Source organism: Rhinopithecus roxellana, chromosome 11 (genome assembly GCF_007565055.1).
Source record: "Rhinopithecus roxellana isolate Shanxi Qingling chromosome 11, ASM756505v1, whole genome shotgun sequence".
Lineage (NCBI taxonomy): Eukaryota > Metazoa > Chordata > Mammalia > Primates > Cercopithecidae > Rhinopithecus > Rhinopithecus roxellana.
In genome coordinates, this window is record NC_044559.1 from 1,848,448 (window position 1) to 1,862,497 (window position 14,050).

General features: G+C 39.0%; 1 protein-coding gene across 1 annotated transcript in view; it reads right to left on the reverse strand.

The window, feature by feature from the left end:
• Positions 1–806: 806 nt before the first annotated feature.
• Positions 807–14,050, reverse strand: part of LOC104662613 (arf-GAP with GTPase, ANK repeat and PH domain-containing protein 5-like) — a 53,450-nt gene continuing 40,206 nt past the window's right edge. The window contains exons 10-13 of the mRNA XM_030940111.1: positions 7,483–7,583; positions 4,862–4,897; positions 1,507–1,558; positions 807–1,272 (exon numbers count right to left, since the gene is read on the reverse strand). Of these exons, the coding sequence (XP_030795971.1) occupies positions 1,144–1,272; positions 1,507–1,558; positions 4,862–4,897; positions 7,483–7,583 (318 nt within the window). The 3' untranslated portion in view covers positions 807–1,143. The remainder of the gene's footprint in view (positions 1,273–1,506; positions 1,559–4,861; positions 4,898–7,482; positions 7,584–14,050) is intronic.

The following is a 14,050-nucleotide window of genomic DNA, read 5'->3' on the forward strand; positions in this document are numbered from 1 at the left end:
AACTTCAGAAAAATTAGGAAGCTGGGAAGCCACATAAACCCAAAAGCAGGTGACACCAGCAGAACCAACCCAGGAAGCCAGGGAAGTGCAGAAAAACAGGGCATGGGGGGTGACCCTGGGGGGGATCTTCATTGCTGCCAGCAACACACACTCCCAGGAGGAGAGGACCCTCAGAGTGAGAACGGAGACCTGCGGAAGTGAAGAATGAAGGAGCAGGTGCTGCCCGGGGAAGTCCAGGGGTGTGGAATCTGATAGCATCCCTTCCCAAGAGAGGCAGGAACACTTGGGAAGGCAGGGCTGAGTCCCTGGAGGCTGTATCCAGGAAAGGAGGCTGGCAGTAGAAACTTCCTGAAGCCAAGTGGGTTCTGAGAGGCAGAGGGGCAGTGCTACAGAGGTGAGGCTGACGCTTCTGTGCAGGAAGGGCAGGCTCCTGAGGAAGGGAGCCCCGAATGCTCTCCACTAGATTCCCAGGGAGCTCCACTCCCTCCACAGGGACCTCGAACTGACATCTGGGAAATGCCATTCATATTGGAACCTCCGACACACTGCCGTGAATGTGAGGGTTTTGTGACTGATGGGGTAGGTTTCTCTTCCAACTCAATAGTATAATTTCCATTTATTCCTCCCCCAGCCTCCCTGAACGTTCACCTCTTAGATAACCACAGTACGGCGGTCAGAACAAGGAAATCCACATTCTCATATTTAACTAGATTAAAATTATTTCATAAAATAACTGATTCATTTAAATACATTTCAATAATGTTTAAACATATGTAAATTATTTAATTTAAAATGAACATACTAGCTAAATTAAAGACCTTATTGGAGTTTCACCACGTTTTCCACTAATGTCCTTTTTCTGTTCCAAATTCCACCCAGGATCACGGGGTATTTAGTTATTTCTTAGTCTCTTGCCATTTTGTAGGACTGCAGTGACAGTCCCTCAGTCTTTCCTTATCTTTCCTAACCGTGACACTTTGAACCAGTACTGATCAGTATTTGTCAAATGTTCCTCGATTTGGGTTTGTCTGATGTATTTCCATGACTGGACTGAAGTTATGCACTTTTGGCCATTACAGTACAAAAATGATGTGGAATCCTTCCCCGTGCATTCCATCAGAGTTATGGCACTGATAGTTCTTCTTACTGATGATGTTGAACTTGTTCATTTGGTTCAGGTTTCTGCTTGAACAGGGACCTGGGAGGCAGAGCCTGCAGGGAGCCGAGATCACATGACTGCACTCCAGCCTGGGCTACAGAGAGAGACTCCACCTCAAAAAAAAAGATACATTTTCTGTTATTTGGGTAGTATATTTACTCATACTAGCTCACTAACTAAACAGAGCTGCAGATCCATTCTTATTCCAGCACATTCTTTTTACAACACTTAAGATGACTAAATGTAACATGAAATGGGGAAGATTTAAAAAAAGATGCCTTTGACTTCAGCATGAAACAGATATAAGGGTATGATGAAAATACAACCTCAATAAAAGTGCCACTTACCGTAAATGAGTATAACTGTTCACCAAATATGCTCAAAGATCCATCTGCATCTCTATAAAATAAGAGTGTGCATTACTTCAAAAACTGTTAATATCTTAGTATAATACCTGTTCAGTAAAATAATGCCTCCTGTGTGCTTTGGTGTTTACCAAAGCAGTTTTTACGAAATCTTCTCCTGGATCCTGACTTGCAGAGGGTTTCCCTGACTTCTTCTTTCTCAGCATTTCATGTCCTGTGCTGTGAAGTCTTTTATATGATAACCAGTGAGAAGTGCCCATAAGTATTGACTCTCCCTAACAGGCGATGGTAATAAACCAAATATATTTTCAGTCTTCTAACCACACACTGAAACACAAGAATGTTTTACAAAGCAGTAGTGATGACTTTAATAAACGTAAACGTGATTCAGATTTCCTAGCTTCCTTTCTCTTTAGTTCTCTGTAGTATACTCTCGTGATGTATTTATGTATTTTCTGTTGTTTGAATTAAAAACTCATCTGCATTTTTAAGAGGCCAGTCTTTGATGAACTTTAAACTTTGTAAAAACTAACGCATTGTGCCTGTGTGATAAACCAGTGGTTCTCCAAATGTGCTCTGTGGACCTCTCGGGATCCCCAAGACCCTTTCCAGAAGGCCTAAGAGGCCAACTGTTCTTTTTTTTTGAGACCGAGTTTCACTCTTGTTGCCCATGCCGGATTGCAATTGCGCGATCTTGGCTCATAGCAATCTTTGCCTCCCGGGTTCAAGTGATCCTCCTACCTCAGCCTCCCGAGTAGCTGGAATTACAGGTGCCCACCACCACACCTGGCTAAATTTTGTAGTTTTAGTAGAGATATGGTTTCACCATGTTGGCCAGGCTGGTATTGAACTCCTGACCTCAGGTGATCCACTCACCTCGGCCTCCCAAAGTGCTGAGATTACAGGACTGAGCCACTGTGCCTGGCCAACACTGTTCTGATTCATACGAATTAAACCTGAGAAAGCTGATTAAAAATTTTAAAAATTTGTAAAAGTAATACAACGTCATTGCCTGCTTTTTCGTTGACACTTGCCATGATTGTATAAAAGTAAAAATGGGTAAAACTGCTGGTTTCTCAGCATAAATCAAGGCAGTGGTACCAATTACATTATTCACTCTATTCTTCACTATCCCCTGCAGTTTAAAAAGGTAGCCTGAATTACTTAAGAATGTCTTTGATGAAGCAGTAAAAATTAATGTTATTAAATCTTGACATGTCTCCTTAATATTCTGAATAAGTGAAAAGTTAACAAGAAGCGCTTCTGCTGACTGCAGTATGGTTGTTGTTGTTTTTTAGTTTTTCTTTTTTTTTTAAATAATTCGTGATTTAATTGTGAACTGAACAACCAATTTTTTCACAGAACATCGTTTTTATTTAAAAGTACACTGGGCCAGCGCAGTGGCTCATGCCTGTAAATCTCAGCACTTTGGGAGGCCAAAGCTGGCAGATGGCTTGAGCTCCTTCAGCAGTTCAAGACCAGCCTAGGCAACGTAACGAAACCCTGTCTCTACCAAAAATACAAGAAAATTAGCCTGGCGTGGTGCCACACATCTGTGGTCCCAGCTACACAGGAGCCTGAGGTGAGAGGATTGCTTGAGCTGAGATGATGCCAAAGCACTCCAGCCAAGTGACACAGTGAGACTCAGTCTAAAAAAAGAAGTACAACTTTCATTCCCAAAAACAAATGAAGTGAGAGGTTGTCCCTTCAAGGAAAATAAGTATTTCTTCCCAACGATAAAATGTAAGCTTTCCTGAGGACTTTGAAAAACTTCTTCCTGCTACTGTAGGCTTGACAGCTTTTCAATACTTAAAGGTGTTTTAAAGTAAGATTGGTGGTTAAACTAAAAGTGATTTTTGACATAATAAAACATAAACCAATATATTCCAAGTAACTAATGCATAACATTATAAATGCAAGTATGGGAGGAAAGATCCATTTACTGTGCAACAAAGATCAATGAGTACTGATGGAATACATTTATTAATATGTAAAATGCCACTGTAACTAATTTAAGAAACTAGCACTTGTGAAGTTTTGATTTAGTATTAAAGAATACCCACAACTGTCTGAAAACTTTAAAAATACACCTTTTACCAACTACATATTTGTATGAGGTTAGGTCATCTTACTGATTCTTTTTTTCTTTTTTTGAGACGGAGTCCCTCTGTCACTCAGCCTGGAGTGCAATGGGGAGATCTCGGCTCATTGCAACCTCTGCCTCCCAGGTTCAAGTGATTCTCCGGTCTCAGCCTCCCAAGTAGCTGGGACTACAGGCATGCACCACCACGCCCAGTCATTTTTTGTACTTTCAGTAGAGGCGGGTTTCACCATGTTAGTGGGGGTGCTCTCAAACTCCTGACCTCAAGTGATCCACCCACCTCGGCCTCCCAAAGTGCTGGGATTACAGGTGTGAACCACTGCGCCCGGCCATCTTATTGCTTTTTTTTTTTTTTTTATTTGAGACGGAGTCTTGCTCTGTCACCCAGGCTGGAGTGCAGTGATGCAATCTCAGCTCACTGCAAACTCCGCCTCCCAGGTTCAAGCTGTTCTCCTGCCTCTGCCTCCAGAATAGCTGGGACTACAGGTACATGCCACCACGCTTGGCTAAGTTTTTGTATTTTTAGTAGAGACGGGGTTTCACCATGTTACCCAGGATGGTCTCCATCTCCTGACCTTGTGATCTGCCCAAAGTGCTGGGATTACAGGCATGAGCCACTGTGCCCAGCCTCTTATTGCTTTTTAAAAGCAAATTGCAAAGAAAGATCTAGAGAATCCAGTTGTCTCCTATTAAGCTCAATATGAGAGACTTCAAATACTATAAATACATGACACACTTTTTACTCAACTTTTTATTGTAGAAAAGTTATTTTTCAGTGAAAAATTCTGTTAAAAATACTGTTCTCAAGGAATATTTTCTGGTATTACAACCTGGGTCATGGGTTACTACTGACATCTAGTTGTAGCGGCCATGAAAGCTGCTAAACTCTCTGCAATGCACAGGACAGTCCTCACAACAAAGCGTTATCTAGCTCATAATATCAGCAGTGGTAAGGCTGTGAAATCTAAACTAAAAATAGAGTTTGAAAAAAAATCTCAATTTTCTATTTCTACCACAGTCAATATCAATATAATCAACATAAACACATACTCTTTGAGATGCTCAATCATTTAAGAATTAAGAGTCTTAAGGAACAAAGAAAACACAAATAATTTGCTTCGATATTTTAGCAGGCACAATACAGCTTATGATGTCTACAGCTGTGACCTAACACTGAGCTTGACATCTTGCAAAGTAATTAGCTAGAATAACAAGACAGGTTTCTAAAAAGCTCACCTTTGCATGATATCATGATGTATCTCCAAGGTCACTCTGTGGAAGGAAAAACAATTCATAACAATAGATGCTATCATTTGTGAGGCCTGAAGACATTTTTTAAAAGGGGGGCTCTCTCCTAGCAGCCCTGAAATTCAAATCTTCTAGTTCGAACAGTACCATAAGGGCACTTTGTTTTCATTTCTTGGTTTTTCACAAAAATATGAGAACCAAAATGCGAGGCAATATGCTAAGAAGACGTGTTTCTGTTGATGATTATAATATATAAATAATAACAGATTTCCCTGTTATATGCTCTTCTACCCACAACACCTTTCGTCTCATGTGATTTATTTTATGTGTTTATTTATTTTTTGGTCCAGAGTCTCACTCTGTTGCTCAGACTGGAGTGCAGTAGTGTAATCTTGGCTCACCACAACCTCCATCTCCCAGGTTCAAGCGATTCTCATGCCTCAGCCTCTCAAGTAGCTGGGACTACAGCTTTGCACCACTATGCCCAGGTAACTTTTTTGTTTTGTTTTGTTTTTGGGATGGAGTTTCACTCTTGTTGCCCAAGCTTGAGTGCAATGGTGCGATCTTGGCTCACCACAACCTCTGCCTCCCAGATTCAAGCCATTCTCCTGCCTCAGCCTCCCGAGTAGCTGGGATTACAGGCATGAGCCACCACACCCAGCTAATTTTGTAGAATGAGGCTCAAAACAGCTGAGAGAAGGCAAATCTCAATTTTAGTTACTAGGTCTACACAATATTAGCACTTTTTAAAAAGCCTGTAACATTAGCATGTAAGATGGATATGTCTATAGTGCTTCAAGTAGTTTTCATTTCTGAAATAATTTTTAAAATCACGGAATTTAAAGTTACATGCTGGAAAGGAACAATGACCTTACATGACATTTAATTCAACACTCATTTTACAGATCAGGGAAACAAACCTTAAAACTGACTTGCCCAAGGTCCCACCAAGTAGGAGCAGTTTCTCGTCCTAAACTCTAAACCGTGGCTCTCAAACTTTGCTGCACATTAAAATCACGAGAAGCTTTAATAATGGCCTCATTTTCAACACGAGACATTTTAATGTAATGAGTGTTGGGTATGACTCTGGGCATCAAGGTCGTTGGTAAAAGTTTCCCAGGTGATTTCAATGTGCAGCAAAGTTTGGAATGATTGAGCTGGGCTGAAAATCGGAATCTTCTGGGATACCTTTCTTCACATAAAGATGCCTCACATCCATCCCTATTTTCCTAAAAGGCTTCTCAGTGCCTAGAGATAGAGGGAAAGTGGAGATGGGAAGATACATGTGTTTGCAGACCTGTATTTTAAAAAAAACCTTGCATAAGTGATCTCAGTGAGTTCTACCTATCCCACTGACAACACTGCACTACTGACTCATGATAAACATTTTTCAGAATCTTTTCTTGAAGCCAATTTGTCCTATTAATTTGCTCAATAAACCTTTATTTCACCAATAGTTAATATACCAAATAATTATTTCTCAAACTTGCTGATGGCAAATTAAAACTTACTTTACTTTCAAAAGTAGACTTCCAAAAAGTAGAATAAGGAGGAAAAAAGCATGAAATTTGTTTGAGCAAGATTAATCTTCAAAGCTACTTTTGAATTGTATGCTAACACATGAAAATCTTTTGAACTCAAAGAAGCCAGGGACTCTAGTCGGAGTAGTTTTGGTGTATGTGTGCTCGAAGATTTGAGAGATTTTGCTGACTACAGACATTTAGTGATTACTCAATAGGTCCCAAAGCTCAGGACTTGAGACAGAGTTTGAGTCCAGTTTTTGCTGAAACACAATTTCATCACGACTATTTTTAAAAGGGAGAGAGGAAAGTGATATTATTATGAGTGTAAACTTGCCATTTTTAATTGAAGTAAAAGTTACTGACAATTGAATTAGCTAAAAAGGCTAGTGCATCTGAAACAAAATTGTTTATAAGCTAGTTATGTTATGTTTACAGAATGAAAAGTAAAATTAAAGACATTAATATTCTAAATTAGCACTTTCCAAACTGTGTTCTAAAAATCAACACTCATAACCCAAGGAGGTGATAATGATGTACACTGGACAAACCCAGTGGAGCTGGTGGTGGTGTTGGTTGTTGTTCCTTTTAAAATAAACTTCATCTCAGGGTGCTCTCAAAGCGCATCTTTGTGGCCCACGAGGTGCTCATGCACAATGGGAGAAATTCAAATGCAGATACACTGTGGTGTCAGAAGAGGAAAAGCTGTTCCTTCTTCCAAGGCTACTGTCCAAAGTAGTACACACTGATTTAGGCCTATAATGCACTGAACAACTAAGTTTTCATGAAAAACATTCAATAAAGGGAACCTATCCTTCTCACTGCATTCAACATTGTCGTAAGGCATAAAGGCATCAAAAAAATACACTTTTTCTGGGACTGTTTCTTTGCTAACTGATTTTTCCTTCCACCATGACATGTAAGATTAAAAGAGAAATTGATACTTAATATATACTTAATATATAGAATGTGGATGTCAATATATAGTTGACTCCAATTTCTCAAACTGATTGCTGAAGAGGATAACCAAACGGCTGAAATAATTTTAGAATAAAGGGATCTATCCCTTGGCAGTATAGTTGTACTCACGATATTATTGTCATTGTAAGATAAGGCTGGCTGGCTGTGTTGTCATCAAGGAGTATTGTTGAACATGAGCTGTATTGTTGACTGAAACGCACAGTAGATACCTGAAGGGGAAGGGAAGTGTAAGTTAAACTTATCAAAGTGTATTTTTTCTTGTTTAAAATGTCAAATGACAAAGCACTAAGATATTTCTTACACTCCATGAACTGCCTGAGTGCGGTATCATGTGCACTCTACGGAAAACACATTGGAGGCTCTTAACTTCCAGAGACGATGTTTAAGATACGGGTCATAAAATGCTGCCCTTAATATGGTATCTGTCATCAAACCTAACAAGGATTTTATGAATTCCCTTTAAAAATCATGAGAAAAGTTTAAAATAAGATTTCACTGTTTTTTTCTACAGCAATATAAAGCACCCAAGAATTTCTATTTCTATGATTAATTTACTATGATAAAATGCAACGTATTAAATAATACTGGTACAAGAGCATTTTACTGCAGTGACTACAAGACTAATGCATTTACTAAATTACTCATCCTAAATGTATTATTTCAGGCGATATTGTGACAAAACAAGTGTTTCAGATTCAGAGGCTCTGTGTGCCAGGGCTGCTAGGCCACCAACAAGCGAGGAAGCCATAGGTTTCTCTAGTCCTATTTTCTTATGTGGAGGATAAAAACAGTATCACTTCAATATTCTCTCACACCCTGAAAACAGATGACAACTTAAAACATCTTTTGCTTCATGTTTAAATAAGATTGCCATGACATGCCTCAAATGAGACTGAGAATACTTTCTGTTCATTTCAAAACTTGATCAATTTCATTCTATAAATCATCTGACCTGCACCTAGCCATTTTCCTGCTCTACTCCTGCTCTCTGCCTAGAATACTCCTTTTCTCTTTCCTTGCTTCAGCAAGCTTGACTCCACCTACCCTCTTGGATCTCTTTTTCGGCAGCCACTCAAAAAATGTTTTTTCTACCCTAATTAGACGAATTCACAAGATACGAATTCTTGCAGAGTATTCCCCTCATGAGAAAGTATGCCTCTCCATAAGAGTAAGGGAAGGCCCTTCTCTTCCTACCTCCAGCTGCTGAGCACAGAATTTTGAGTAAATCCAAAACTTCGACAAGTGTTTGACAATTCAGTTATAATTTAGAAGATAAGTCTTACTACATTTAATTACAGCAAAAACATTACTAACAGTTTACTGTTTATAGGTATTATTTAAGGTAGTCACAAAATAGAAATGAATAATCTAATGACAGTCAGCATAAATCAAGTATGAAATTTTATGATCTTTAACAAGAAATGGAAGGGGTTACTTAGTAGTTTTAAGGGTTAATAACAAAAACTAGAAAATAATTGTACCTAGTAATTTAGTAAGTCAAAACCAAAGCCTTACCATCAAAGGTCCAGTACCCGTTGGACACTGATGCCCACCCACTGACTTCTTCTGCTGTGCTGCCTCTCATTTTAACCCATTAAAAATATTAAAGTTGTTTTCCTTGTAGAGGTCTTCATCTCCTTGGTTAGGTCTATTCCTAAGTATTTTATTTTATTTTATTTTATTTATTTTATTTTATTATTTTATTTTATTTTATTTTATTTTTGCAGCTATCATAAAAGGCGTTGAGTTCTTGGTTTGATTCTAAGGTTGGTCACTGTTGGAGTATAACTGAGTTACTGATTTGTGTACATTAATTTTGTCTCCTGAATTCATTTATCAGTTCTAGGAGCTTTTTGGAGGAGTCTTTAGGGTTTCCTAGGCATACAATCATGTCATCAGCAAACACAACAGTTTGACTTCCTCTTTACTGATCCGGATGCCTTTTATTGCTTTCTCTTGTGTGATTGCTCTGGCCAGGCCTTCCAGTACTATGCTGAATAGAAGTGGTGAGAGTGGGCATCCTTGTCTTGTTCCAGTTCTCAGGGGGAATGCTTTCAACTTTTCCCCATTCAGTATTATGTTGGCTGTGGGTTATTACATTGAGGTATGATCCATGTACACCGATTTTGCTGAGGGTTTTAATCATAAAAGGATGCTGCATTCTGTCAGATGCTTTTTCTGTGTCTACTGAGATGATCATGTGATTTTTTTGTTTTTAATTCTGTTTATGTGGTGTATCACATTTATTGACTTGTGTATGTTAATCCATCCCTGCATCCCTGGTATGAAACCCATGTGATCATGGTGGATTATCTTTTCTTCGAGATGGAGTCTTGCTCTGTCACCCAGGCTGGAGTGCAGTGGGGTGATCTTGGCTTACTGCAACCTCCGCCTCCCAGGTTCAAGTAATTATCCTGCCTCAGCCTCCTGAGTAGCTGGGACTATAGGCATGCGTCACCACACCCAGCCAATTTTTGTATTTTTAGTAGAGACAGGGTTTCACCTTGTTGGCCAGGCTGGTCTTGAACTCCTGACCTGGTGATCAGCCTGCTTTGGCCTCCCAAAGTGCTGGGATCATAGGCGTGAGCCACTGTGCCCAGCTGAATTATCTTTTTGATACGCCATTGGGAACTACAAAACATTGCTGAATGAAATCATGGACACAAACAAATGGAAAAGACATCCCATGCTCATGAATGGGTAGAATTAATATTGTGAAAATGACCATACTGCCAAAAGCAATCTACAAATTCAATGTAATTTCCATCAAAATACCACCATCCTTCTTCACAGAACTAGAAAAAACAATCCTAAAATTCATATGGGACCAAACAAGAACCCGCATAGCCAAAACAAAACTAAGCATAAACAAATCTGGAGGCATCACATTACTTATTTCACACTATACTAGAAGGCCATAGTCACCAAAATAGCATGGTAGTGGTACAAAAATAGGCACATACACCAATCAACAGAATAGAGAACCCAGAAATAAACTCAAATACCTATAGCCAACTGATTTTCAACAAAGCCAAGTAAAACACAAGGTGAAGAAAGTAAACCCTATTCAACAAGTGGTGCTAGGATAATTGGCAAGCCACACGCAGGAGAATGAAACTGGATCCTCAATTCTCACCTTACACAAAAATCAACTCAAGATGGATCAAGGACATACATCTATGACCTGAAATCATAAAAATTCTAGAAGATAACATTGGAAAAACCCATCTAGACACTGGCTTAGGCAAAGACTTCATGACCAAGAACACAAAAGCAAATGCAACAAAAACAAACAGGTGAGACTTAACTAAAGAGCTTCTGCATAGAAAAAGGAGTAAACGGACAACCCACAGAGTGGGAGGAAATCTTCACAGTCTACATATCTGACAAAGGGCTATTATCCAGAATCTATGAGGAACTCAAACAAATTACAACTACAAAAACATGGAACCAGCCCAAATACCCATCAATCAATGAGTGGATAAAGAAACTGTGATATATATACACATATATTTTTGAGGAATACCACTCAGCCATAATAGGGAATAAATTAATGGCATTCCCAGCAACGTGGATGGAAGTAAAGACTATTATTCCAAGTGAAGTAACTCAGCATGGAAAACCAAACATCGTATGTTCTCATCCATATGTGGGAGCTAAGCTATGAGGATGCAAAGCCATAAGAATGATACGATGGACTTTGAGGACTCAAGGGAAAGGCTGGGAGGAGGGTGAGGTAAAAAAGACTACAAACTGGGTTCAGTGGATACCGCTCAGATGATGGGTGCACCAAAATCTCACAAATCATCACTAAAGAACTTAGTCATGTAACCAAATACCACCTGTTCCCCCAAAACCCTATGGAATAAATAAATAAAGTACAGCATTTTTCTCAGCAAACATAAATAAAATAAAACAAAGCTAAAGTTCACATTTTTTGCTCTCCTTTTGGGCAGGACAAATTTTAGATATGTTTTTAAAGAATTAATAACTTTTTTCCTTTTTCTGAGACAGGGTCTCCCTTTGTTGCCCAGGCTGGAGTGCAGTGGTACAATTACAGTTAACTGCAGCCTCAAACTCCTGAGCTTAAGTGATCCTCTGCCTCAGCCTCCTGAGTAGGTAAAACGAAAGGCACATGCCACCAGGCCTGGCTAATTTGTTATTTAACCTTTGTGTAGACGTGAGGTCTTGTTATGTTGACCAGGCTAAAAATGAACAAATCTTAATTAACTTAAATATTTCTAACACTTTGGGCCTTCACAAAAACAGCTCCCTCTCTATTGTGAAGTGAAGGGAAGTATATGGCAGTGGATAAAGTTTGAATGAAAATATTAAACAAGGCCTTAGGAGAAAAATGTAATATGCTTATTATACATACATTAATTTAAAAAATTCTCTGGATTAATATCATTAATTATACTCAAATTAGACTTTGATTTAAGCATAGGTCCTAAATTTGGATTAAATATAATAGATTGACCACAAATTTATTTCCCCTCCCACCGCAAGTCTCATTAGTCATAAAATAAAGGTTACACACATGACCAGGAGAGGAGGTTGACAGATAATTTTTAATAAATGCTGAGACATAAAAAGTAGATAAAGGAGTGGTAAATAACACGGAAGTGCAACTTTGGTGCCTACAGAAAGAGACTGGAACGAAGTGAGCCAGTTTGTCTTGCAGAACTAAAGGCAGGCTGTGAACTTACAGGCAAATGGCACTTTGGAAAGTAGGGTAAGATGTAAAACAAAAGCCAGTAAGGTCAGTTGAAAATCTCTAACCAGAGTCCCAAGTCCACCTGTCCTTCCATCTGACAAGAAACTTAGATGTGTGTTCTCTGGATATATCAAACTCGAGAATTTCTGTCTCAGAGATACCATGGCTTAAACCTGAGATATAAAGAAAACTGTACACCAAAAATGGAACTCCAACTTCCTTCGCTAACTCTGCTTTTGGAAAGCAAGTGGCCATGCTTTTACTTCCCAGGCAGAAAACTGGGAGATCCTTCTCAGAAGAAACTGAAATGTCTCCAATAAAGATCCCCAGACAATACACTGAGGTCCCCCAAATGAAAAGCTAGTTTGGCTTCCAAAACCTCACAGTGAGCGCTACCAGTTAACAGAAGTCCTGCTTCCAAATAAAGCAGGCCAGGGACCACCACACATTGGAGGGAAGCCTCCAACAACAGAAATCAAAGCAACAGAAAAAAGGAATTCATGGGAGCAGTCAAAACCAGGAGCAAAACTAAAAAAAAAAAAAAAAATCTTAAAACACTCTCAAAAATATAAAATTCAATAGAAACAGTAGAGGATAAAGTCACAGAATATCCCAGAACTAGAATAAAAGGACAAACTGAAAAAAATAGAAGGGGAAAAATTAAAAACCAATGCAGGTGTACTGGTCTAAGCAGCCTAGCATCTGAATAACGAGACTATCAGTAAAAAAGTAACAGAGAAAATTAAAAAAAAAAAAATTCTCAAGAAGAGATAGTCTCAGGTTTAGTAGCCTCAATAAAATGAAAAGATCCCCACCAAGCTGTTATTATAAAATTTCAGAACCTCAGAGAGAGACAAGATGCTAAAAAGCTTCCACAGCTACCTAAAACCTGGGTGTAAATAGTGTATCACACACTGGCAATAGATTCAAGAACAACACTGTAATGACAGCAAAACTGCAAAATGTCTTCAGAACCATAAAATTTAGATTCAACCTAGACGTGGTCCTTTCTATCAAAGAGGAGGGATTTTAAGAATGGCCAGCTCTCTAAATATCTCCACCCAGGAAAATGTGTTCAAGTACAACTAGAGAGGATTACCGGACAGAAGGAAACACAGAATCTAGGACTCAGGTGATCCCACACAAGACAGCAGTTATGTGAGATCCCAAAAGACTTTAAGGAGATAGCACAGAAAAGCAGACATCGAGCATATCTAGGGAAAGCCACTCCATACTGAACTAGGATGACAAAAGGCCAAAGAAAGTTGCTCCTCCAACACACACACAAAAGGAACAGATGTGTTTTCGCAGACAGAAAGTATCTTTGAAAGACATGTGATAAATGCTACAACACTTGGGGGAAAACAGCTATTAGAAAATAAGCAAAGGAATATAGTCAGAAAATTAGCTTCATGCTAAAAAATAATGGATGTGAAAGCAAACAGACCACCCAGAGGCTCCTTACTATATTTGGATGGATAAAGTAACATCGGCTAGGAAAAAAGAGAAGACCCAGGAGAATTGCAGAAGTGCTCAGATTTCAGAACTGTTTCAGAGACAGGATGAAGGATACGTAATGCGGAGGCACAGTGAAAACACCACATGACTTAGCAGTGAATAATGTTTGCAGAGTCACAATCATGTAAATATTACTGATTTAATGAAAAAGTGTGCTACTATTGGAAGAAACAGAAGGAGGAACATAAGACCATGGTGTAGCGAGGAAGGTATGCTTTCACCTGCTGTGATAGAAAGTCAGTAGACTGCACTAGCAATTAACTTAGCTCTTCTATTTTTGTTATTGCATTAAAAATAAGATTAAATATTTCAGGCAGATTTTTTTTTGTTTTGTTTTGAAACAGAGTTTCACTCTCTCACCCAGGCTGGAGTGCAGTGGTGTGATCTCAGCTCACTGCAACCTCCACCTCCTGGGTTCAAGTGATTTTCCTGCCTCAGCCT